General features: G+C 41.1%; 2 protein-coding genes across 3 annotated transcripts in view; both read left to right on the top strand.

The window, feature by feature from the left end:
* The window catches only part of AHCTF1 (AT-hook containing transcription factor 1), a 68486-nt gene extending 64861 nt beyond the window's left edge, over window positions 1-3625 (top strand). For both annotated transcript variants that reach the window (XM_019500578.2, XM_014600043.3), the window contains exon 36: window positions 1611-3625. In XM_019500578.2, the coding sequence (XP_019356123.1) occupies window positions 1611-1803 (193 nt within the window). In that variant the 3' untranslated portion in view covers window positions 1804-3625. The remainder of the gene's footprint in view (window positions 1-1610) is intronic.
* A 4839-nt stretch (window positions 3626-8464) lies between these two features.
* LOC102576831 (kinesin-like protein KIF28) overlaps window positions 8465-27384 on the top strand; it is a 38640-nt gene continuing 19720 nt past the window's right edge. Inside the window, exons 1-12 of the mRNA XM_019500552.2 lie at window positions 8465-8719; window positions 8802-9005; window positions 11067-11102; window positions 12452-12676; window positions 16118-16272; window positions 17209-17320; window positions 18890-18957; window positions 20073-20215; window positions 23112-23233; window positions 24694-24784; window positions 25693-25747; window positions 26866-26989. Coding sequence (XP_019356097.2) covers window positions 8465-8719; window positions 8802-9005; window positions 11067-11102; window positions 12452-12676; window positions 16118-16272; window positions 17209-17320; window positions 18890-18957; window positions 20073-20215; window positions 23112-23233; window positions 24694-24784; window positions 25693-25747; window positions 26866-26989 — 1590 coding nt within the window. The remainder of the gene's footprint in view (window positions 8720-8801; window positions 9006-11066; window positions 11103-12451; window positions 12677-16117; window positions 16273-17208; window positions 17321-18889; window positions 18958-20072; window positions 20216-23111; window positions 23234-24693; window positions 24785-25692; window positions 25748-26865; window positions 26990-27384) is intronic.

Here is a 27384-nt window from a genome sequence, read left to right as displayed (position 1 = left end):
GAAAACTGCATCAAAAAGGAATTTGCTACTTTTCTTATAGTCCTGCCTATGCTCCAGCTGCCCTGGGCAGGCACTCTAGGCTTTCCAGGGCCCAATCCTGCACACTCTGGGAATTTCCCTACCGGAAACCAAGGGATCCCCCATTTACAGAGTTGTTCAAGTGTGGTCCTACAGAATTAGGCTTCTGAATCCCTAGGAGTGGCAGAGGCCTGATCCTGTGGTGCAATACCTGTTTTGACCTGTGAAGCAGATCAGTTGTATCGGGACACATCCAGGCAGAGCCAGTCTGCTTCATTTGGTGACATCTGTTTGTGGCCTAACTTACTGCTTTTCTTTAAACTAGTTGCCTTCAAGGCTGAATCACAGTAATGCGTTTCCATTGAATAGTACTGTGTTGTCAAAGTCACATTATCTGTGTTTAATAGTAAAAGCAGAAATTTAGTCTTTGGCCAAATAAACACATCCAGGCCCATATTTAAAACTTGTTAGGCTTTTTTGTCAGAGAGGAAAATTGGGTATTTAGTCTTGCCCAGTCTAATTTTAACTAGATTTAGTGTCATGAAGAAGAAAAAGAATCTCTTTCTTTTGGAAAAGCTGAATTATGGTTCATGTTTTTCTTGAAGCTGGTATACAGAGAATATCAGTTTTGTACTGCCACCAGCAGGACTTCAGTTTTACAAATTCAGGAAATAATTCTGGTTCATGCCATTACATGAATGCATACGTTTCCGATTTTAAGTCTCTGCTTATAAAGCTACTGACAGACGTTCAGTTAAAGGTGCAGTGAGATCCGGTCCGTGATCCCAACAGTCGTGTGTCCGGCCATGGCACATAAGCATGGTAGGAAGTGCAGTTGTGGGATTAAGAATCAGATCTGATTGGTGCTAGTCATGTGTTCAATTTAAGGTGCGAGGGAAACCATCCACAAAGTTATTGTATATGACTTTGTGTAATGACTCTGTAGCTTATTCCCTGTTTTGTTGCTCCATTTAGTGCACAAATGTGTGGCCAGGTTATTGCTTAAGAGGTGATCACATCTTAAGTGTAACATCTGCCAGGGCTCTAAGTCATGAATTTTCATTGGTTGGTCACATTTTTATGTTCATTTTTATAAGCCCAATGATGACAATGGACTTGAGCATGAAAACACCCCTTAGTTAAGTAAGATAGTTGCCCTTCTAAACTGTAAAGTCATACATTTAAAGATAGTTTAGTCCCATGCTCTACCAGGAGCTATGAGTTTGCCTTTATATTTTCAAAAAATATTTCAAGAGGTCATCTCCTGGTACTTCAGGGACAACAGAGAGTTACAACTGTAACTGTTAATGTTTTACAAATGCTGGAAAATAGGACCATATGTCAGGACACTAAAATGTATTATTTTAATGCAAGATCTTTGTGTGGAGAGGCCCACAAGTAGTTGAGGCAGTGTCTAGGTATAAGGAAAAATAGTCCTATCTATTTTAATTTAGCTATTTGGCTTTTGTTCTTCTGTGCCAAGAAGCATGAATCATGCTCATAGGTGGGTGGGTTGGTTGGTTTATAAACTTTTTTCCTGTATAAAAAGGGTACTTTAAAACGTAATCCTTTTGGAACCTGCTTTTTTGTAGAGCCACAGGGAAAGAAAGCTCTTGGTCACCTCCACCAGTAGAGATTAAATTCATTTCTCCTTTTGGAAGTTCAGTGGATGGGACAAGAGGCAAACAGAAAGAATCCGCAGAAGCAACAGAAAAGACTCTTCGAAAGAACAAAAAGAGACTGTCTAATTTTCCAAAGCCAGTTGTGCGCCGGAAGATGCTATAACTGTTTTTTTAAGTTTGTAATGTACACCACTGTTTGTAAAGTCATCCGAATTGTGTGGATTATTAAATAAGAACAAAATCATCTAATTTGGAAGAGAATAATTTATATAAATTATTGTAAAATTTCATAAACAAATGGTCTTCAATAAGTAACTCCATATGGAGTGTGATTTCTTCAGTCAATGCAGTTTTTTCTATTTTATATTAAGACTTCATACATTTATATAATATGTAAATACAGCTTATTTTAGGAATGTTAAATAAAACTGTATACTTCACAATATACATATTGTTTATTAGCTTTTTGAGGGAATAAGCGTTGAGTGGCCTGAATTGCTTGAGGGCATCTTAATGTTGGCTTGCTGCAGTTGGTACCCCTCAAATCTGAGGCCAAAACTTGTTTTTTAATGGTTTGTTTTTACTTAATATAATGAATAAAAAATAAAAATCTGACAACTGTTTTAAAATTTCTAGAAAAATGTTTGACCCGTTGGCACCAATAGTTGGGACTACAACACAACTGCTAATTCCATATATACATGACTAAGATGTACTGTATTGAAGTTGGAATGTAAACAATTGTATTGAAGCTGTGCAATATTTTTTGTATTTGTCTTAAATTTTGGAAAAGCTGCTCTTGAGTTTATAAAACTAGATCACACCTCAGCTGTTTCACTTTTTTCATGCCTAACTATATGTACTTGAATGCTTATAGTAATGTATTATATATAGTCCATCAGATTTAAAGGGGCTTTGTTCACATTGAATTTTGTCCCAAAATTGGAAAAAATATTTCCATAACATTGAGAGAAATTCTACCACAACTTAAGTAATGAACAGTTGTCTGCAAGCATGTATTATCCTGTAACATTAGAAAACCCATGCACTGCAGCACAGGAAAACCTTTAGGTGAATTAGATTTCCTTTACTTCAAGCAGAGAGAAATGCATAAAGTGTCCAAAGATCATAGCTACGAACTAGATTTTTTTTCTCACCTACTTTATTGAAAACTAGGTTGTGAAAAATTTCCTTATACAGTCTAAAATAATACGAATTATAAGGGAAGAAGGTATTCCTTGTTAAGGCAGATATTGGAAGTGTTATTTTGGTCTCCTAAGGCGTCAGCCTTAATTCTTTTGGACATTTTTTATGACATTTTATGTATGTTAATTTGTATCTAGATGCAACTTTGAAGACTTTACAATAGAATGGGACTTGAAATTAAACTTTTTAATTAGTGAAAGCTACTGCAGTTACATGAAGAAATAATTTATCAGGTAACTTATACCTTATACATAATGAGTGAACATATTAATAATTAAGATTTGAAAAAGAAAATGTCATTGGCAGTGTGTTTGATTTCTCAAAACAGGGTAGTCTAGAGAAGCAGTTGTGTGCACTTTAAATAATTGTCTCCTTTGGAATATCCTTGGAAGAGTTTCTGGAAGTAGTAAAAAAAACAAACAAAAAAACATGCCAAGCATTGACAGTGTGAAAGTGGCAGTTCGGGTGAGACCTTTCAGTCAGGTTAGTAGTCATTATTCTGAATTTTACTATACTTAGATTTATGTTTTAGTAGGCTTCTTTTAAGGGTAAACTCTGAAGCTCTAACGTGAGACGATTATAGGGCTTTACCAAAATAAAATGTAGTCACGCAGTGAATAACTTAAAGGGGTGAACTTTAAAATGGCAAAAGAAAACCTACTTAAGGAAACCCTGAGTTGTACGTCCTTAAAATGTTGTTTTAAGTGTTTAAATACCTCTTAAAATAGAACTGAATTAATAAAATTGTGGTGAAGGTTGCTTCACAGGATTTTAATACATTTCAGTTATTTACATCGCCTTTTTTCACTATGAAGCTGATTTTACTCTAAGCAAAGCCAACAAAGATGTGTTAATATACAACAATAAATTATTTGGATAAGTATTAAATGATTTAGATTTTTTTAAAAACTAGCTCCAGTAAAGTGTACTGGCTTGGCAGCATATAACGTTACTTCTGTGCGGTGGTGATTTGTAGTAAAATAACAGGCAAATTTAGTCATGGCCATGCCTTTGCTCATTTCACAAAAGCCTTAAGCATAAAGTAATTTTGAATTAAGGAGAATTTATTTCTATGGCAAGAAAAATGTATTTTTTTACCTTAAATGGTTGAAACTTTCAAGCACATTGGTTGAGACTGTACAGTACAAGTAGAATAGAAGCACATATCAAGGAGGGATCTGACAGAACAGAAGAGAGATCAGAGAAGGTATATAGAACATAGAAGAATGATTGTCATGGAGGCCAGTGACTAGGGAACCTGCAAATAGGGGCTGCAGACAGGATTAGCAGTTTGCAGGCAGTTTGCTGGGGGCAAGAGGAGGAAGGGGGGAGAGAATCCAGGCACCAGGTATCAGATCATGCCCAGGAAAGGTAAGTGATCCAGAGTTGCCTATGCCTGTGGCTTGCTGAGTGTTTGCTGGACTGTGTGTGTTTGGGGTGTGTGCTCTGAGAAGCAGAGGGTGTTGCTGGCTGAATGAGTGCTGATTATTGAGGGGATCTAATAGCAGCCTTCAACTATCTGAAGGGTGGTTCCAAACAGGATGGAGCTGGACTGTTCTCAGTGGTGGTAGATGACAGAACAAGAAGCAATCGTTTCAAGTAGCAGCAAGGGAAGTTTAGGTTAGATCTTAGGAAGAATTTTCTCACTATGAGGGTAGTAAAACATGGGAACAGGTTACCCAGAGAAGTGGTGGACTCTGTCCTTGGAGGTTTTTAAGACCTGGCTAGACAAACCTTTGGCTGGGATGATCTAGTTGGGGCTGCTTTGAGCAGGGGTTGGACTAGATGACCTCCTGAGATCCCTGCCAACCTTGACTTTCCATTCTCTTCTGAGACTCATAGAATAACAGTGAATTTATAGCAAAAAGCAGGCACTGGAAAGTTGTTGGGTCTTAAATCTTCAAAAAATAATTGAAAATGAGATGAGCTAGTTGGTATGAAACAGATAACATGCAGAAATAATAAGAAGGTGAAGATAACTTATTTGGTGATATTTTAAGTTGACTAGATTGAGATGAGCAGTACCAAAGGACAGAACATCCTTGTAATAGAGTTGAGGCATGACAGCAGCACTGAGTAGGGTTTTTTAGTAGGGTTACGTATTTGACTAGTTAAAATACTTGGTCAATTGACTGGTCAAATATTTTAAGCATTAATTTATTAAAACGGTGAAGAGAGAGACTTATGCTACTACAAAAAAAGTTACCTGCTATTGTGAAACAATGAAAATCAATCTAAAAATTGTGGTGATTTTTTTTTTTAATAACTATCAACATGAGAAGCAAGTGTGAATGGTAATATTAGAGTGATGCAAGTATGATGATCCAGGAAATATGCAAAAGGCAAGGATTTTTATGGGTGACACCTCTTATTGGACCCATTATATTGTTGGGATAGACTTAGACAAGATTTTGAATGCAATGCTGCTGCCTTCAGGTGATCTGGGTAAAACCAGGTGACCTGAAGAAGGCATTGCACTGAAAAGCTTGTCTAAGTGTATCCCAACTACACGGTGGGTTAGATAAAAGCTATCACCTACACAGCCTTGGCTTTTGTAAATGTGAATGCTATTCAAGACTGAACAAGTTCTTTGTCTCTTCACAAAACTGCGAATTCAGCCTGAACAGTTACAAAATAATAGCAATAAAACCCCAGAAATAAAATGCACATAGCTACCAAAGATAGAAATCAGTTTTTAAAAGGCAGTTATGCTGAGTAGGCAGCTGCCCACTCCAAGTATTTTGCTGTTTGCAGTTGGAGGTGCCTGCAGACACAACAGTAGCAGCTTTTCTAGGATGGTCACTTTGGTTCTTCCCTCAGCCACTGAGTAACTCCTGCAGCCCCACCTGGCCTAATGGAGGACAAGGGGAAGGAGGTTTTGTGGAATATATGACCACTTTTAATGGTTAAGCAAGCAGTCAGTTGGCTGGGTTGTTTTTAGCACTGAGAATGAGTTAAAAAGACTGAATCTTGGTTTTTACATGGGTCTGGATGTGTGCTGGATACTGTTTTTGCTTTAGGGGCAGGATCGTGGGCTCCATACATCTTTGACCTTTGTCAGTATGGCTGCTCTTATGAAAGAATTAAGTACAGTGTGAGGTGCTATTACAAGCATATTGGGGATGAGCATAGTGGTGCTTATAATACTAGAGTAGGAAGAGGTCAAAAGGCTTTGAAACCAAGAGTTATACTCAAGGAATCCTGGCTTTCTCTGTTTAAAAATTGCAAATTCTGTGATTAAAACCCCCAAAATCTGTGATTTAAAATATGGTAAAATAAATTCTAAATATCTATACATTTTGATGTTTGATTTATGGGTTTATCATGGAAAATCAGAGTGCTGTCTGCCCCCTTCACTCACCATGATGCAGGTCTAGCTGTTGCTGTCCCCCATCACTGCTTTGTGATGCCCTGTTGGTGCTATTGCCTCTCACTCCCAAGCCACAGCTCCCCAGCCCTGCTGCTGCCTCTTATCCCCACCCACAGCCCGCTGGGCCCTGCTAGTGCCCCTCACTCCCAACCAAAGGCCCCCACCCCCTGGCTCTACCAGAGGGGAGCCTGGCTGTCAGGGCTATGGGGCCACAAGCCCTGCAGCAACGCCAGAGCCCCAGATGCCACCCATGAGAGGTGGTAGCTGCTGTAGCCTGAGTGGAGCATGGAGCCCAGCTCCCACTCCCCCACAAGTGGCACGAGCAGAGCATGTGGGGGCAGGGAGGTATGGATGTAGGCTGCCTGCTGCAGGCTCTGGCTTCCCACCCTGCTACCCTTCTCCACCGGGCTTCCGCAGGCCGGTGGCCATGGTGAGGTGCCCCCTGCCTGCCCAGCAGCAGTGAGGGGCACAACTCAATGCCACCACCCCCACTGCTGCCAGGAGGGTGGTGGGGTGCCTTGCAATGGTGGTGCAGGGGTTCTACCAGCAGCAGCATAAGCCTCCCTGTCTCACTCTGCCCTGCCACACTGGGTCTAGCCTGCTGTGCCGCAGAGCCTGCGGGGGGAGGGCAGTAGGGTGGGGAGCCTGAGCCCACAGCAGGTAGACTGCCCCCACCCCACACAAATTGGGGGCACATGCCCCCCCAGGAGTGCACACAGCAGTGGGGAGTCAGCCCTCCCTCCCACTGCCCTGGACAAGCCACCACGGCTCTGCTCCGCTCCACTCCCCGCCCTGACCCTGTGGCACTCCAGGCCCCAAGCACGGCCTGGGCTGGGCAGCAGCCCCAGCCCTGCCCAACTCCCTCCCTCCCTCATTATGGGGGCCTCAATTCCCCCCCTTCCCAATTTACCTGCAGGAGCAGCTCTTCAAGCTACCTGGCAGCCATGTGTACATGTGCATGCACCTGGTGCTCCCTGCCTCAGCCTCCTCCCACTCTTCCAGCCCCTTGCAGGCTGGAACTCTGCCAGCCTGCAAGGGAAACCCACCTTAACCTGTATTTTTCTCCTTTAAAGGAGAAAATCGGGGGGGGGGGGGGTTCTCCTTAAAAAGAGAAAATCTGGGGTTTTTTGCCTTAAAATGAGAACATCCAGGTTTTACTGCGTTTTTCCATCATGAACAGAAAACCCAGGTAAACGATGAAGCTAGTCAAGGGCCAGTTAACTTCAGATCATAATAGGAAGTTATTTCTTTCAAGACGTAATTTAGGAGGGGTGGGAAATGTCCGACAAAGGGGAAAAGACAAGTCTAGAATTCACTTCCTAAAGCTCCAGGCAAGTTTAAGCTTAAAAAATTACAGGCCAGTTTTGTTTCTGAATGAAAGCAGCTACATAGAGGTTTAAAGCACTTAAAGTATATCAACCTTAATTTTCCCAAGTGTCCTCTGGTAGGCAAGTCCTTTAGTTATGCTGAAGTAAATCTGCAGGAATTCTCGAACAGAAACTTTGACTCAGCCAGGGCTCTGTCCAGTTCATGACAGCTCTGAGTGCCTTTGCAACAATTTTAATCCTTATTTAACTGTTTGTGAAACACTATGCCAGTGCAGGTGTTTCCCATTTGTTACAGATCCAAGTCAAGATAAGATAACTTTTTTAACCAAACTACTTGGGGAGCCCGTCAATCTAAACTAGTTTGATGCAAAATGCTGGAGCTTATTCCTTGAAATTTGATATTTTTACCATTTCTAATTCTTGATACGAACTTTATATCCATTGAGCGAAAAAAGTTCCAGTTGCAAATCCCAAACCTATTCACACTGCAGTAAATCAAGAGTAGTGGCCGCTTCAATTTGACATTTTTGAGAGATCTTGTATATAGTACACCATGTTTCATTCTGCCTTTTACTCATGCTGAAGAAAGCAATTTCCAACATCCTACATCAAACCTAATGGCTAGCACAGTGTTTGAACTGGGCGAATGAGGAAAAATGGGATAGAAGCAAGTTTTGGTTCAGTTACACCTGAAATCTGTTCCTTTGGCATTAAGTCCTTTACTGCAGCTAAATTATATTTACTGTATTCTCAGAGCAATTTTACTTCTGTGTGTTTGTGATATAACATATTGGATATGTTGGAATCACTGTGATGTGGTTATGTTGCAATTCTACCTATTCATACAAACTCCATTACAAAATTGCTGTTGACTTCAGAGGGGATTTCCTGTACTAAAGACTTGCAGGGTTTATGTCAAAATGTGCATTTTGAATCTGACTAATTGCCACCGGATTGATATTGTAATTACAATTTTGCCACAGAGGGAGAAGGATGCAGGAAGCCAGTGCGTGATTTCTGTGAATGCTAACAGCACAAGCATATGCGATCCTAAGAATCCAGGACACGTGAAAACTTTTACTTTTGACTTGGCTTACTGGTCTCACAGTGGATTTCTGAAGGATGAAGATGGCAGGCTTGTTTCAACAGGATCCGATAGCAGATATGCAGGCCAGGTAACATGAATGCAGGGGGCTATTGAAAAGGATAGCAACGCACAATGCTATGTTCCCTAATAGTAAAAATCTTTCTTTTTAGAGAGAGATCTTTTGTGACCTTGGTCAAGGAGTTCTGGACAGTGCCTGGCAAGGTTATAACGCTACTCTTTTAGCATATGGTCAGACTGGTTCAGGGAAAAGCTATTCTATGATTGGATGTGGTGCAGACAGAGGAATAATTCCAATTATGTGCGAAGAACTCTTCAAAGCAATTCAGAATCAGGAACAAAACAAGCAATACCAGGTGAGATGTATGCATATATCAAGACCCTTCCAAATATGCTTTCATGTTTAAAATGGAAAAGCTGTTTTTCCTTTTTAAATACTATAGGATCTGGAGAAAAATTGCTTCAGAGATGATCATGCAAAATCTCAAGAAAGCAATATTGAAGAGGTGGTAATCTAAAACAGGTAGATGTACAAATATAATAAATAGAATTTGCATTCTTCCATATCTGAAAGATGCTCAACTTAATCTGACACAAACAATTAAACTTTTATTTTCACTGAGTGTTTGTGAAATACCAAAATGACTTGGGCACTTTTTGAAAAATGCATCCACTGTCTTCTCAGCATAGATGGCTCCATCATTGGGTAGTTACCTACATTTTTAGCTATTCCGTAGTTGGTCTTCTAATCTTAGCTATGCCCCCTTACAATGTGATGCAAGGGAAATTATTTCAGTAATGAAATAAAGGAGATATATTTCTTTGGTCCTCTAAACTGTTGTATGCTTTATGCAATCTCTTGTAGGCAGTAGGAATAATGCTTCTAAATCTTGCAGTTTGGTTTTGCAGTTATGAAATGCTTTCACTTCAAAGGGATTTCTATTTCTACCTTCTTCCCTGGTATTTGAGATCATTTCTACAATCAGGCAAGCAGAAGAGCTTTGTAGATTGCAGTGTGGCCAGGAACATTAGTTTTTGTTATTGGATGTACAGTAATGTACATAATGGCGAATATGGTAATGGCTTCCTGATAGTGCCTTTGTAGTGCTTAGCTTCAAAACCTTTGTTCCAAATAGTTGCAGAAGATCTTTTGCTGTTACTCCAGCTACTTCTCCCCTTCCTGCCAGTGCATGGCTGGCTTGACCCCTCCCACAAGGTAGTGGCTCTTGAGTGCTGAGAGAGCAATTGTAGCTGCATCCTTCACAAGAATAAAAAAGGAAAATTCTTCCTGCAATTCTGCATCCTGTTAGACACCCACCTGGGATGAGCACTGTTGGGCCCCTGAGTAGCAACAATGGTGGAAACTCACTGCCTCTTTTGGACCATGTTAATGTTAAGAAAAGGCAAACCTTTTCTTCCTTATTGGAAAAAAAAAAAAGCAAAACTAACCAATCGGAGGCAAAAAGGTGCATTAATGGAACATGAAGGCTGGAGCTAGAATCACAAAACGTAGGGTATGCAAAAGTTAAGGTTTCAACAGCAGTGTTTACTCAATCAAGCTATCCATACACATCTTTCCATTTCCAGTTTCTGAATGAATGTGTAGCTTGAATATTTTGCTATTAAATGAAATGTCTACTTATCTCTGCATACAGGATGCATAACACGACCATGTTAATATTGATGAAATATTGACACCCAATGATCTTACTTTACAATGGGTGAAGTGACATGAAGTCATCTTAAGGCAAATTACAATGAAATTAAGAGGAACAGATGGAGAAGGAAGCCTAGGAAACATTGAGGAAGAGAATGGGGTTGTGAGGGAGAAGTGTACATCCAGGAGTCACGCAAATCCACTATGTTTGACATATTCAACAACATAAGAGATGCTAGTATTTGGTTTGCTTTGGGATAAATGGCCTTTTTGTCCAAACAGCTTGTGTTCCTTTTACACACATATGACTGGGGCTCTTTAGCCTGGAAAAGCCAGGCTCAGGGGTGATCTGATGGCCACCTACAAGTTTATCAGGGGTGACCACCAGTATCTGGGGGAACGTCTGTTCACCAAAGCGCCCCAAGGGATGACGAGGTCGAATGGTCACAAACTACTACAAGATCGTTTCAGGCTGGACATAAGGAAGAATTTCTTTACTGTCCGAGCCCCCAAGGTCTGGAACAGCCTGCCACCGGAGGTTGTTCAAGCACCTTCATTGAACACCTTCAAGATGAAACTGGATGCTTATCTTGCTGGGATCCTGTGACCCCAGCTGACTTCCTGCCCTTTGGGTAGGGGGCTGGACTCGATGATCTTCCAAGGTCCCTTCCAGCCCTAATGTCTATGAAATCTATGACTGTATGCCAAACAATTTATTCAAGAGAACATTTTATGTCTTATCTACTTCTTGTCTTTGCAGGTTACTTTCAGCATGCTGGAAATTTATAATGAGCAGGTAAGGATGTTGCTGTATTTCAGTGACTTTAAATCATAATGTTTTACATTTATGTTTATTTACTAATTTATTTTCTTTAACCTTTTAAGTCATCCAGGTATGCCACCACTTGAGACTGGGAAACTTGTTCCTTTGGACCTGTAAATTTTACTCCTTGACAGTGGCATGTCTAACAGGATAAAGAGGTTTTAATTTTTCATGTTGTGCAATGGCATGCCCTTGTGGTATTTTACAGTATTTTTCAACTTTGCTATATAGTTAGTTGCGGAGAGATGCAGATGTTTGGGTTCTTAAGGATGTGGCAGAGCAAAGGCTGAACACTGGTTGGGGGGAACTCCCTGGAGTTCAGTGAGAACAAGCTGTATTTTTCAGTTGAAAACATTATTGAACACTGCATAATAGACTGTGTCAATAATAGACTGTCTGATATAAATTATGGAAAGCATTACTGGAGGATAGAGTATGAGTAGGGCATTAGGATATTCACTTGTATGGCAAGAATAGAGTTGAGAAGAAATTAAGATGTCTAAGTAAAGGAGAAAAGATCTAAATCATATTTTAGACCAGTGCTTCTCAAAGCGGTGGTCTGCAGACCGGTGCCGGTCCACGAGCCACCAGCCACCAGTCTGCAGTGAGTTGCCAGGAAAGAAAGAAATATATTTTCAGAAGCATAACACTGATGTGTCATAGCACCACAGTTCGTATGTTCTAAGACTCCAGGTGACGTCACATCGTGCGAGGTGAGGAAAGAGAAAGAAACAGCCGGTCGCGCATTTGTGTAGTGCTGTTACATGCAGTTGCTGCCACCGGCTGAACCGGGCACCGGTCCCTGGCCCACTGGAAAAAAAATTGCCGGTCTGCCACATCAGATAGTTTGAGAAGCACTGTTTTAGACAACAGCTGGTTATACTATTAACAATGCCAAACTTAAGTCTTTCCAATTTCTTGTTCCACATGAAAACAGTTAGTGTCTCTCAGTACTGTATGTCAATGATATATAAGATTAAGAGTGTAAGAGAGGGTGAAATCAAACACTTATCTTTTATTTACTTAGGAAATTTGACATAACTCTGTATCCATATCTTGTTCATGCATTGCAGCTTTATGTTGTCTGTCTCGTGCTGATCTTTGCAAATAGATTATGTCTAGTGATGCTTTTGGTTTTCAAATTGGATTAAGCTAACCTGAAAAAAGCCACTCTTCTTCTAGAAGAACATATACGCATGAAGTAATCCAGACTACCCCGTTTTAGATTTGCATCGTGCTTTTCTGTGATTAATTTTTATATATGGCAAGTCTTTAGCAAGTGTTTCCAATAACAAATTTTGGTGGTAAATATCTCTTCTTAGGTCATTGATTTACTGTCTAAAACTAAGAAACGTGGTGGACTTAAAGTGAGAGAAGACCACCAACAAGGCTTTTATGTGGATGGTTTGAAACAGGTGCCTTGTGACAGCTATGCACAAATTGAGAGGTTAATGGAGCAAGGAACTAAAATAAGAACCACAGCTTCAACCAGCATGAATGTTACCAGCAGTCGATCTCACATGGTCATCACCATCCAGTTCAAACAGGTACAGTATGAGAGGGATGGGAATATTTCCATTAGTCAGCATATTTAGTTCACCAGTTTAAAAATGTTCATCTGAACAATTTACCATGGGGTTAAAAGTCATGGGGCGTTTCTGTGCGTCAGCTGCTCTATGGTAACCATCTCTACACATGCTTTTACCTTGTGGGATGTGAAAGCTAAACTTTGAGTAATCTACCCATTTTTCATTGAACTAGTAAGCTGTGTGTGCTCCTGCTTAGAACAGCATACATACAGGACTTCCTGTAGTTTTCTGTTCCTGGTAACAGATTAAGTGGACAGGACAGTTCTGTTGTGCTGGAGAATAGAGAGCAGGTTAAGATTCATTAGGGTACCATTGGTTCAAATCCTACTCTAAGACTTGGGTGACTTGGCCTGACTGCCAGTTCCACAGGTGCCTGCTGGCAGAATTTGTACAAGGTAGAGTTCATTGTGATCTAACACTGCAGTGGTCAGTGTGCGCATGGGCAAATCTAGGATTTTGAAGAGGGGGTGCAGATGGTATGGTGCATCATTGCATATAACACAGCACACATTTTTCTCTAGGTAAAAATAAACTAGCAGCTTTACTAATATACTAGGGGGCTAGGGCTTTATTATTCAGTTCAGTTCTTCAAGATAAATGAAGAAACGAATATAACTTTATTGGAACATGCATTCATTTGCTATATCTCATGTTATGTATTAAAAAATGCAATGAACTAAGCAAAATAAGATGTCCAGAGCTCTGGTCCAGCTCATTGCTGGCAGTAGCTGCATGCACGCCTCAGGGACCACAGCAGGGAAGGGGCCAGGGCTGCACTGCCATGACAAGGATTGAGCCTCTCCTGGGTCCCCCATCATCTGCCCTTGGCACGCCAACATCTTTGAAGTCCAGGTTGCAGGGGTTTTTGGCATTTGGCACAAAATCACTGACGACCCCTGAGCTACATTGAAAAACACTCTGCAAGGCTGTGAAATAGGAGCTACATTACTAGGAGCAGCTACCAGACAGCAGAATTTTAAAAGAGAAAATAGCTTGATTCGTGGAACATAAGACCATTGAAAAAGTACAGAAGATTGTTAACATCTGTGAAATGAAGAGTTTAGAAGAAATTAGATAGATTATAATGTGCCATGAAGTCAGTTGACTCCCTGCATAGATAGAAATGCTGCTGCCACAGCCAGGCAGTTGATTTTAAACTTTGGGGGGGATCAGAAATCAAAGTGGGGGTGCAACTACACCACTGCACCCTTCCACCCCAGAATTTCCTCTCAGCATTTGAATAAGACTGGGTGAGGTACCTCTCCTATATATGCAGAGGTGCTGCCTGTTTGCTTCAATAGCAGGCGCACACACTTTTTGTGTAGGCTACCAGATTTCTTTCTCTCTGAAATGCAAAGCGTAATTAGAGGTTGGGGTGGGGTGAGATTTTAAAGTTTTAGGGTGCCAACTGGGAAATCTGTTATTTGTATCTTACCTTGGTGCATTGCTTTCCTGTTATTGTAATGTGCCTTTTGGGATAAATAGGGTAGGATATACATCTAAATAATAATAATAAAGACACTTTTTTCCATTACAAGATACAAAGCAGGTTGTAAAAGTGTGAAGGTGAGACTTTTTTTCTCACAGTTCTACAGGTGAACTAGGTTGCTCCTTACACGGACCTATCTGTGTAGATGGAAGTATAGGAGTGCAGGGCTTTGAATAACAAAGGCATGTCCACACATGCTTTTACGCGCACCTAAACTAATTATTCATTAACCTAATGTGCATTAAGGTGATTTAGGTGCATGTCTACACATGCGGTGTGCAGACCAACTTGGGACTAAAGTTAGTCCCAAATCAGTCGACATACACAGCGTAAATATGCCTTAGTACATCTACACATGTATTTAAGCGCTTTTAAATTTGATACTTGCTTTAACAGGTATCAAGTTTAGGCATGAATAACCTAAAATCACTGTTTTTAAGACACATTAAGGGTGCGCACCGCTCATGTAGTCATACACCCTTAACGGACCTTAAATTGGGCTAAAGCTCCTTAAATTAGCACATGTAGATGCGCCCCTAAGGTCATGCTGGTATCCTAAGCAGTTGATTGCATGTGAAAAACAATGTTATGGAAGTAGAATAAGAAACTACTACTTCTGTATTACCCTGAACGTTATTTATTACCACACACACTCTCACCTTTCATCACAAAGTCCATGTATAAAATACAATTTGTATTGGAATTAATTTACCTGCTACTTAAGGCAGGTGCCACATTGACAGATATATGAAGGGGTAAAGGAATGTTCTCCAGGGCCTTTAGGCAAGAGTTTACCATGAAGAGAGGGAAGGGTAGGACCAGCCCTAGCTAAAAAATGCTTTTGTGTTTACCAACAACCAGTTGAAAAATCTCACTCCTCTTTCAGGCATTCTGCCTGGAGTGAAGGAAGATAAAACTCTGCAGTAGCACTGAGTAGGAGACATCAGTGGGAGGAGGAGCTAGAGAGAAATTCTAAGTTCCCTTGTGGAGGCTGCATTCACAACCAGGAGACTTGTAGGACTATGGGAGGAGTAAAAGAGAAGGCACCTGCCCCACCTTCCCTTTTCTTGGCCCCAATACAAGGTGAGAACTACTGGGAGGAAGGCAAAGCAACATGGTGGAGCTGTGTGGGGTGGCCAATGGGTACAGGCCGAGAGGCAGAACAGATTGCTGTACAGAGAAGGGCACAGTGAGAGACAATGCTATGGCAGGACTTCCTGGGAGATGGAGAATTGGACTCGAGTCAACTGTGTCTTTTTTTTTCTCTATCCTTCAACCTTTAGGTCAAAATCAGGGTACTGTAGACATCTTTAGGAGGAGCTATGACACCTCTTCAATATCAGAGTTTAGGACAAGAAATGAAGAGCACTGTATGTGCATCCGAAACTGCAGAAGGAGATCAGGTTTCCTGTGGTAGAGCTTAGGACAGAAATATTGGATTCTTTTGGGGTGGAAAACCATTACTGCCCTGGAGAAGCTTTCCTCGGAGTAATCTTGCTACATTTCTAGTTACATTTCTAGAGGGAAAAATGAGAATGTAGGGTTTTTTTTGGCCTAAAGTAAAGCTGGTGTTAAGCTTTGTATTTTCCCCAGACACAATGGTTTCTCCCCTGCTAAAGCTGGTCATTTAATATGGAGAAGAATAGATCCTTATATGCCAACTTCATTTATCCTCCTAACCCCTTTGCCCTCTGAAATATCTCTTGTGTAATTGGAGGACAAAGAGTCTTTCTCTTTCAGCAAGAGACTTACAGTTTCTGTATTTACAGAAATCCTGTGTTTCTTAATGCCACACTTCATAGTGGGTTTCCTCAGACTATTTAATGGAAGTTTTGTTTTGCTATACTCTGCTGTGATTCTAGGGTAATTGCTGTGATGCATTTTCCTTTGCCTATTGCAATCCCTTGCAGATTTTCCTAGATGAAGAGATTACCAAACAATCTGTTATAAATCTGGTGGATTTGGCAGGAAGTGAAAGACAAAAATCTTCAGGATCCGAAGGAGATAGACTGAGAGAAGGGACACATGTAAACCTAAGCCTCACCATGTTAGGCAACGTCATCAGGTATAAACGAGACATTTGTGTACAATGACACACTTATAGTTTATCTATTTAAGAGGCAGGAATGTCAGTCTTGCCTCAGTTCAGATCTTCTACCTACTGGATGTGTCTACATGACATGCTTTACTGCTCAGCACACTAATTCTAATTCGCTGTACTGTAAAGCATCACCATCTACATGTGTGCGGCAATTAGGGTGCAATAGACGAATTCACTGGGCTGCCAGATAGTCCTGTCAAATACGAGTGGTATCTGGCAGCACAGTAAATTATTGCACTTATATGCATGTGTAGATGATGTCAGGATTAATTTACTTGGGCTCAAATTGAGCCAGAGTATATTCAGTCACATTATTTGCACATGTAGATGCACCCCACTGAGTTTAATATAACAACTTTTTACATTAACAATAGTGTATTCTTTGTAGGGATCTCAAAGTACTCCATAAACTTTAATAAATCAAGCTTCCCAATGCATCTGACAGGTATAGAAGTAAACAGAGACACAGAATATAAATTGACTTTCCCATGTTCCCAGAGTCTGTGATAGAACTAGGGCTAATTCATGATCTGGAGTCTAGTTTGTTTGGGGTATTGTTGTTATTGCTGTTATTATTACTATTAGCCAGAATTTGCATAAGCAGCTAGTAATTTTGAGTTACCTCGGTTTTGTGGCAGTGAACTTGAGATATCTTAGTGTAGCTACTCAGCACTTTCTGAAAATCAGATCATTTTAAAGGGTCTCAAACTGAGCCATACAAAATCACTGATCACTTCTGAAAAACTTAGTTATCAATTTTATTCAGCAGATAATTGTGAGACCCAGAGTTAGTATATTGGAGCGTCTGCCCAAGTACAGTTCTTGAAAGTCATATTTGTTTAAACTATTTTTACACTTGACAGAATCAAGCTTACACTTCTTTATTGTTTTCCCCCTTAGTGCTCTGGCTGAGATGGCTGTGGGAAAGAAGGTGTTACATATCCCGTACAGAGACTCAGTTCTAACAAAACTCCTGCGGTCTGCTCTGGGAGGAAACAGCAAGACTATCATGGTAAACTTAGTGGCCTGTTCGCTAACTGGGAAAATGTAATTATTAAAGCAGAAGTGTAAGACACTGAATACTAGCAAAAAGTGGTACTGTATTTAAAAGCATAAATCACTTTCCTTATAGCGTCAGTATTTTCAAATAAAAAAAGCAGTTGTAGCCTGTTCATATTTGAAGGCCCAGAGATGCTTAAGAATTGAAAACATTTTTCTTGTGTCCCCTTGTTCTGGCTAATGTTCAGCTAAACAGATTCCTCAAAGGCAAGAAACACTATTCTTTTTTAGAAGATAAATGTGGTTGGCACAATATCTACAGGAGTAGTGATTTTCCTCTTGGGGTAGTGGAGGAAATGCACAGTTCAACAGCTCTTCATGGAGTATCTTATTTTGCTTTTATAAAATTGTCAAATCAAATACTCAAGCTTACTATTCATTCTTCACATACATCAAGCCCTTTTTGATTGGAGCCAGCCCTTGCCTTCATATGGTTGAAAAGTTTGAAAGCCAGGCTCTTAGAATGGAATTTAATATTGCTCCTACACTTGCCTGTTGGTTTTGTATGCATCAGGGTTTGCTAGCACATTGGGATTTGCAGGTATACAAGTTGGGGGAAGGTTGTGCATAAAAGTGTATGCTGCATGTTGAGTATCTGGCCTTTGGAAAAGAGGTATCTGAAAAATGATGTCTGTCATTTTCTTCTGAATTAATTGTTGTCTGTGCTGTCAGCTAGGTTGTGCAGGCAGAACTCTCACTAATTTTAAGTCTGTTTTTTGAAGTTTGTCATCTGTTTCTACCTTGTATCATTTCTGAAGAATTAAAAAAAAGGGGAGGAGTGCTATTCGATGGAGGGAGGAGAAAGGTCTGTGTGTCTGCATGAAATTGTGGACTTTAAATGTTGATACATTTTACATTTTACTACCACTGAATTGATTTCCTCCCAACTTTGATTTTTCAATCCTCATTGGAAAAGACCTAAGGCTTGATGCTACAACCCTGTGCATACAAGTCCTGCCATCATAGCATGGGGAGTATTTGCTTGTATAAGGACTACCAGTATAACTAAGAGTTTCTAGGAACTGGCCTCATATTTTTCATTTTAAACAAAATACATGGTACTCTGTACTACGTCTCTTCTCAGCTCTAGTAAAAAATGACAAACAAAAACTTTTTTCCTGTTTCATTGAAAAGTGTGATTGCTGTCCTAGATTCTCAGGACATGTCAGCTCCAGCTCTGGACCACACAATCTTTGCATTGTTTGCCATAAAAACAGAATGTAGCCGTCCGTAGAGGAGCACTGAGTGCAGGCTGTAAGCCTTCTGCCAGGGATGAGCACATTGACACATCCCCAGCACCTTAGGAGAGGCAGCTATGTGCCATGCTTCACTGCCACACTACCCAGCAAGGGCCACAGCTGGTACAGGCATGTCCTAAGGACTCTATTGGAGGGGCAGAGCAGTGGATTATTTCCTGGATTAAATGTTCTTTGATCTGTAATATCCTTTGTGGTTGCCAAATTAATAAAACAACTCAAATACAAAATCTAAACTATATTAACACCTTTTTATATGTTTACAGATTGCAGCCATAAGTCCAGCAGACATGTGTTATGAAGAGACTTTATCAACATTACGCTATGCTGAGAGGTACAGCTTTGTAGTTTTCCATGCCCAGTAAGAAGGCACTGCAAGGTAGAACCTTAGTGACTAACTGGTTCAGAGAGGTATGAGATTTCCTAGGTGACAGCGTGTGTCTGACAAAGTAGACTGTCACCTATGAAAGTTTATATCTCTCTCAACCAGTCAGCCTGTAAGGTGCTGCCCTACCCTGCCTTCTGCCTGACTTCAGACTACCCTGGTGAATAACCTCTCATGTCCAGTAAGGCAGTTGTCTGCATTTCTGCAAGATGAAGCCAAACACACAGGCAAAATAAGATGGCACCAATAATAACAGACAAAGGGTTTGGGCAGGCATTAGTTATAGGATAGAGCGGGGTTACAATTTCAATAGTTTGGCTTCATTATAACAGTTACATTGTAAAGCTGTTGTGACCTTTAGAGCAGAGGAGCGACTTGCCCTTTTAAAGCAGTTGACTATGATGTCTGTCCATGGCCAAAGCTCATTTCAGAATAAAGCTCTGGGGAGTTTCAGCCTTTCCATCCTCTCTAACCCCAGATGGCTCTTTCAAGAGCTTGCAAGACCACTTCATTCACGTCTTTCATTACCATCTAATATGTCGCATGCCATGGTGTCTCAATATATTCACTCTGTACTGTGGCAGATACCTCCTGCTCTTCCTTGGGCTGAGAGTTGGGAAAGAGTCAGCTTCAGGGTTGTAGGTGCACCTTCTCCAGGGGATGACAGCATATTTCCTGTAAATTCAACCTTTTGACTTTAGGATCAATGTGTTCTTATTCCTGTTCTTGACTCTCTGAGCTGGTTATACCTCTGCCAGAGGCTGAGAGTCTGCTGGGCTAGGAGAGATTCATGCTTGGATTTCAGGGCAAAGGACGCAGGGCTGAGCTGGGACTGCTGCTTCCAAAGCAGGAGAAGCAATGGTGTGCCAGCAGCACAGATCCAAAGTGCTGTTATATTTTTTTTATTTGTAAATTTCCAAAGCTCTGTTGAGTATTTCTTAATAGGAACAAGCATTTTTTTGTACCAGACACCTATTTTTTGTTGCTTCCCTGGGCTTTGGGCTAGGATAAATTGTAACACAGTGTAATCATGTACTGACCTTTTTTATTTGTATACTTGACAGAACAAAAAAGATTAAGAACAAGGCAGTGATAAATGCAAGTCCAACTGAGAAGCTTATAAGAGAACTGAAAGCAGAAAATAACAAGCTGTTGTCTAGACTGGCTGGGCTTACAAACTCAGGAAAAGCAGTAGCAGCTGAAACAAGTATGTACGACAGAGCAAAAGTAGCTAAAGAAACAATGCATATCAGATGAAGTGGAGATTCTCATACTTTGAGCCCTTTCTAATGGGTCAGAAATTCATGGGGGATAAAAGGGGTTTTTGCAGTGGAGGTAGGTCTAATAAGAGTCTTTCTTATGAAACGGTTAACAGAGAAAAAATTGGAGAACTTCTCCAAGAGAGCTTGATGCTATCCTATCTGCACATGGTTTTATAGATTTGCAGGTACTAATAACTAATCAGCAGAGATTTTGGATAAACACCTGGCTGGGGTCATCTGACCCCAGTGCTCTTTCCTGCCCAGGACAGGGGGTTGGACTCGATGATCTAATAGGTCCTTTCTGACCCTAAAATCTATTAAATCTATGAATCCTGGTTTTCTCTGATATAAATCACAAATTCTCTGCTAAAACAAAAATCACAAATTCTCTGATTAAAACCCCCAAATCCATGATTAAAATGAAAGGCCACTGTGTTTTCATGATATATTTACAATTTTAAAGCAATTTGGAAGCCTACCAGTGCCTCAATCATTGTAATAAAATACATTCTAAATACTTATACATTTTGTTATTTGATTTTTGGGTTTTTTATCATGGAAAATCAGAGCTCCCCCTGCCCCCTTAGCTCACAAAACACAGGTCCAGGCCCCTTACCCCCTCCTTCATAGCTCTATGGGCCTGTTGGTGCCCCTCACCCCCCATCCACTGAGCCCCTTGCCCCCTCAGTACTTCTGGAGGGGGCCCCCAGCTGTCAGGGCTACAGGGCCAGGCACCTGGGTCCACAGGCAGCAGTGCTCTGCAGCAGTGCTCAAGCCCAGCCTGCCACCTGCAGAAGGCAGCAGCTGCTGCAGTGGAGCAGAATCTGGCTCCCCCTCACTGCTGCCTGTCTGGTGTGGGCTTGGACAGGGCTGGCTCCCTACTGCTGCATGTACTCCCAGGGGGCCAGGGGACCTGTGCCCCCCAGATCTTCATGCAGTATGGAGCTGGGTGTGGGCTGCCTTCTGTGGGCTTGGGCTCCCCGCCCTGCTGCCCTGCCCCACAGTCTCTGCAGCCAAGTGGGTGCAACCTGGCATTGCAGGGCAGAGTTGGGATCTCCTTGCTGCTGCAAGCTCCGTGTTGCCCTGGTGAGGCATCCCCTGCTTGCACAGCAGCAGCAGGGCCACAACCCCGTACCGCAACCCCTGCTGCTGTCAAATGGGCAGGGGGCACGTCACCAGGGCAGCACAGAGCTCACAGAGGCAAGGAGCTTCCCTGTGTGGCCCTGCTCTGCCATGCAGTGCCGAGTCTCACCCCCCAGGCAGCAGAGGCCCCAGGAAGGAGCAGCAGGGTGGGGAGCCTGAGCCTGCAGTGGGCAGCCCACTCCCGCCCCCTTCCTCGTGCATAGATCTGGGGGGCATGTGCCCCCCCTCCCCCCCTGCCCCTTGGGAGTGTGCACATGAGCCACCCACAGCCCCATCCCACTCCCCGCTGGGGCCCTGTGGCCATGCATTGTGGCCCTAGGCCCCAAGCCCCATGCACCCTGGTTGGGCAGCAGCCCTAGGCCTGCCCAGTTCACTTGCTTCCTCCCTATGGGGGCCTTTATTCTCCCCACTCCAGATTTACCTGCAGGAGCTGCTCTCTAGGCTGCCTGGCAGCCATGTACAAATACATGTGTATGGTGCCATCTGCCTAGGTGCCCTCCTCCTAGTCCCTCCCAGCCCCTCACAGGCTGGAACTCTGCCAGCCTGCAGAGAGATCCTTGCAAAAGTGCAAAATCCATGGGTTTCTCAGTTAAAATGTGAAATCCACGCTTTTCTTGGGTAAAGGGGGAAATCCACGTTTTTCTCCATTTTCCATGGGAAACAGAAGACCTGGATCCCTGCTAATCAAATTTTTCTTGTCTATTGCATCTCTCATCAGATACGCTAATAGCACTTTACAAAACACTAAGCCCAGTACTGCCAATCTCAAACCTTTACAGATTCCCAAGTCAAGCTGTGTGTCATGAGATTTTTAAAAAAAATAATCAAATAAACAAAATGTATTCTTGTTGTTTGCCTTTCTGCTTCCTTCGGCTTGTGAGTATTCTTTGGCCTTTTAGAACCACAAAATGCTGAAAACCAGTTTAGATGAGGATCTCAGCCTTCTTTTTTCTTCTTTTTATTACTTAGCTTCCTTAGCCAGGGCTTAAAAAAAGCAAAACTTTATCCCATATTGCAAAATTTGTAGAGACCTACCAAAATGCGCAAAATCTGCAGGGAAAAAAATAACTTACTGAAAATAAAATGCTGGCTCCCCAGAGGGGGCAAAGCCATATGAGAGGCAGCAAGGCCATGCAACTGGCATTGAGGGGCAGGGCTGTATGACAGGCAGCCCTTGCAGCCAATTATTGGTAAGGGGCAGGGCCACCAGGGGCCCTCAACCAGTGAGAGGCGTGGGGGGCGGGGGCCGACACACTCCACCTGTGAAATGGCTGCCAGGCCCCATTCTGCCCCGAATTCGGTAGGTCCCTAAAGATTTGTGATAATTCTCCCACTCTTCTGCTTATAAAGATTGTGACAATGAGTTACAAAGAAGTTGTTGGACATATGCAAGGTCCAGAAAGAATAGAAAGACCATCTAAAGCCCACCCATTTGTCAATGTGGATTTTGTTTGTATTGTTTTAGGAAAAGGCTGGCAGCAGGCAAGCTCACTTACTAAACCCATTGTAGTGTTACCAAGAGAGCTACTGGAACTCCAATACTTTTGTAAATATGGACATAGTAACTTACGAGTTGATCACTTTGTAATGATTATTTGCTTGTATGGGCACTATGGGAAGTTTAAAAATGAGTAAATTAAGTTTATCAGTGTTTTGTATATGTGTAGCTGATTGAAATTTTTCTCTCTCCCCCTCCAGAAGAGCTGCAATGTTTGCTGGCTGAAAATGAACGGCACACTCAAACTATTCAGGTAACCTGGGAATCTCAGTTAGAAGAAGCTCGAAAAGAATGGGAACAGCAGTATGCTGCAATTACTCAGGTAAGCTTTGAAAGAGCTACTAGCTTACTGCAGTCCATTTCACTTGACTTCCTTTGACACGTATTGTTTTAAAATGCAGTATGTTCACAGTATATTTTTCTAAATACTTATACTAACTAGTACTTCAGGGCTGTTATTGTCTTGAATTTGACAACATTTCACTTGATTTAAGTTGACTATATTTCACGATTCAATGCTTGATAGCTAATATGAAATCTTTTGCCTGTGTTTACTGCTGACAGACATAAACTGTTTTCTTGATATTATTTTCAGGTGATTGTTACAAGGTATAATAACTTTTGAAAACAAAACCTTTACAAATAAAGGAAACCAGGCAAAGTATAGAACTTACAGGACACCTCCAAAACTTAAGGGACAAAGCTAGAAGTTTTTCTCTTGAAATTAAAACATGAAATAGCTAATATCAGCAAACAAACATTTCTTGATACTATTAGCCTTCTAAATAACAGAATTTTAGCTCTTACAGTGTGACTAGGAGCAAACACTTTTAACATAAACGTTTTAAAACTTTTTCCCCAAATGGAATAAATCTTAATTGACATATTTAAAAACAGTCTTACTTTTGAGCTCAGGGAAGGGGAGAGGCTAAGAAGATCCATGATCTGGCCAGATACAAAGTATCCAGAAGTATATAAATTATTGCATCTTATCTTTTCATCTCTCCCAAAGTATAAATATTCTATAGGATTCTGATCCTGGCTAGGGCCTTTGGACACTTTTATTACTGGACAAATGTACTTAGCCTTTGTACTGTCATACAAATGATAAATATTGTGTCCAGATCACTTAGCAGACAGTAGGCCAGAGGGGAATTTCAAAAGAATTTCTTCATTCTGTTTCAGTATTGCATTACGTGAAATACCACACCAATAAGAGAGCACAAGCTAACATAATCCATTAAAGTAATCATAGAAAACAAGAGCAGAGGTACTTTAGTCCAACCTCTGCTCAAGACAGGGTTATCCATGTCTGTAATATCTCATCCAAGTGTTTGTCTAACCTGCTTTTAAAAAACTTCCAGTGATTGGGACTGCACAAACAATGTTTATGAAGGATTGTGTGCTTCTTTTTAAACTCATAAAAAGGCAAAGCAACATTAACAATATAACAGTGTGAACTGTAATAGAAGAAATCAAACAAACTACTTTTCTTTATTTTTATCCATTCTTATAGATTCACCTTTACAAATCAGGGCATTTCAATAAACCAACCTGACTGTGTTTCAGGATCAGGGAATGTTTTAGTGTGCCAAAACAGTGCCTATTGTTTAGACTTGTGAGAGTTTAGTATTTAGATTAATTTCAAGTTGTCCTGAAAAACAGTCTGTGTGCATGATCTCCCTTGAAAAAATAAAGCAATCGTTCATACTTGCTAGCTGCTGTCATTTGGGATGACTCAGCCTGTTGCACTAAATAACGTGTATCTGAATTCTTCATCAGGAGAGAAGGATGATGGAGACATTCCCTTATCTCTTAAATATCAATGAAGATCCACAGCTTTCTGGGGTACTCAAGCACTTCATTCAGGATGGTATTCTTTTTAACTTGTTTCATTTTCTGGTGTTAAGCATGGCACAAACTTACAATGCCCAGATGAACACAACTTTCTATACCTTAATATTCAACATAACAGAAGTGCTGTTGTGTTTTATACTGGCTCTTAAGTATTGGGTTGCTCAATCGCACTTGTTATGAAATCATTTAGGTTTTTTAGGTTCTAACCTGATTTTTTCTACTCTCAGAAATATCCTCTTTTTATTTAATCAACTTAGTGCACATCAGATTGTGAAATACAATAGAAACTTAACCTGTTAAAATAAGCAGGTAAGATGTGTTAGAAATCAAAGCCCATAAAACTAATAGTTGGAAATAGTCTCCTTTTGCTTTACAAATTATTTTATTGGTGTTTGGTCCAAACTTCCAGCGTTTGTCTCTCTTCTGCTGGTCACTTAACAATCCAGTCATTTCATTTCAGTTGCTGCTATTTCTTCTTCCTGCTGTTTTTTTTCTGGCAGTATTTTCTTTTTTGTGGCTGAGCAGAGCCACAGTTTTATAAGACTGGCTCAATAAGAATTGAGCAGTTCATGAAACTTTGTTGTGGATAAGGCGTGAAGCCCATAAAATTCCTCCTTGTCATCCTGTGTGACAAGAATAGATCAGATATGATTTCCAAATACTATAAAATGCCCTGATTATTATTTATGGATGCAGAATTGCCCTTTACATTAATCAGGTCCAACAACTTGATGAAGAGAAGAGGGATAAGTACTTGTATTTTCATATTCCAAACATAATGCTAACATAAAAGGTCTCTGTCAAGCAAAACTCTACAAATTGATGTAGAAGAGGTGGAATGGTTAGTCCAGTGGTTTGAGTGCTGAGTATAATTGTTGTTTCTCACCATATGACATTGATAGTAGAAATTTTTACTTCTTTCAGGTGCAAGTGATGTTGGTCAGTCAACCTCAAATGCAATAGTCCTTAAAGGTCTGGGGTAAGTACGCATACGTAAAGGACAGGACTGCTGAGTGCCTGTGTCATTTAAACCATAGGAATGTATGTTACATTGCATATACATGGGCTATGAGAATTTAGTTGGTCTAAAGAGAACAATACTTATGATGAATTGGAGGGGAAATGTTGTGAAGGCAACTGGGTTAGAAAGAAACTCATCTAGTGCTCCTGACAACAAAACAACAATGGGAATGTTAAGTTGAAGCACTGAATTCCAAATTCATTTATTAAATTGTCTCAAAAGTAAGCATGTTTTAATCATTTTAAAGGCAATGATCTGTCTATCTCTTGGGGCTTATTTTAGTGTGAGAAGCTAAAAGTGTTCAGGCCCATCAGCAGATTAGCCAGCTCCCTCAGTGATTGCACCTCCATCCATGACAATCACATGGTAGGTTTTTGGGACAATGCAGCTCACAAAACCGTAGACAAAAGATGACATACACATCGTACTTGTGGAATGAGACTTGGACTGACTTTAGAAACTGTGGGAAATGTTAGACAAGGCCTTAGCTGGTGACCCTTACAGGGTAAAAGATTATCTTTCTGTTTATTTAGGTTTTAATAGGCATGAAGATGTTTATCCCAGGCTCCAGATGCTCTTACCATTAACCATACACAACACAGGATAGAAGACCCACACAACCCTCTTTGCCTACAGCAGTAAACCACATGAGAACCTAAATCAATATCTCCACAGCCATCATAAGTCTTGTCACCATGCAACTCTTCAAAAGAGATGAGCTTGGCACGATGCCTTGAAGAGCAGCAAGTGTGGCCTATTTTGGACCAGGCTGAGGGAAATAAATCCCAACGTTAGGGAGCCCTCAGCAGAGAATGCCCTGCCTACAGGATCTTTTGCTCTGCACCAAGAAAGCCCTGCCCTCCACTATGATAGAAGTCATAGGGCAAAAGGCCATCTCTCAGGTTGCAGTGGTTGGAGTTGACTTAGCCTATGAGAGGTGTGACAGAAAGATAAATAAGTAACATCATTATATTCAGAATTATATTAAATATTTTCCTAGACTTTGAGATTGCTAAAAATATTTTTTCACAGTTTGCAAGAGGCCTGTTAATTGCAAAAAGTGTTTTCTCTCTCAGCATTATGGACAAGCAAGCTACGTTTACAAACACTGATGGCAAAGTCGCCATAACACCCTGGGATAAGAGCACAGTCATTGTTAACGGGGTGCCTGTCACTGTGAAAACTAAACTGCAGCATTTGGTGAGTGCTCCAGGGGAATGAAACAAAAACTGAGGATGTAGATTTCAGCTTAGAATGATTTTGCTTTTGCCTCTCCTGAAAGTGGTTCCATAGGTGGGGAGAAATTCTTATATAAACTACAGTGATGAGAAAGATTAATCTAGTAAATAGGACCAACACTGTTTCCTTGAAAAGGCAGATATCCATTTAAAAAGAAGGTGTTTCAAGGAAAGTAAGGACTCATGCCTGCAATCTTAACTCATATGGACTAGAACGGGGGTTCCCAAAGCTTTTATGCCACAACCCAGCAAATCGTGGCCCGGCAAACCACGGCCTGGCAGTGACAGTCGACCGCGGCTGGAATTTCTGGCCAAAAGACAGGTAAGGATGCCTCCAGCCCCTGGGAGGTGGGGTGG

Source organism: Alligator mississippiensis, chromosome 1 (assembly GCF_030867095.1).
Source record: "Alligator mississippiensis isolate rAllMis1 chromosome 1, rAllMis1, whole genome shotgun sequence".
NCBI classification, from domain to species: Eukaryota; Metazoa; Chordata; order Crocodylia; family Alligatoridae; genus Alligator; species Alligator mississippiensis.
The sequence above is the reverse complement of the archived record's forward strand: the minus strand, read 5'-3'. Positions and strand labels throughout refer to the sequence as shown.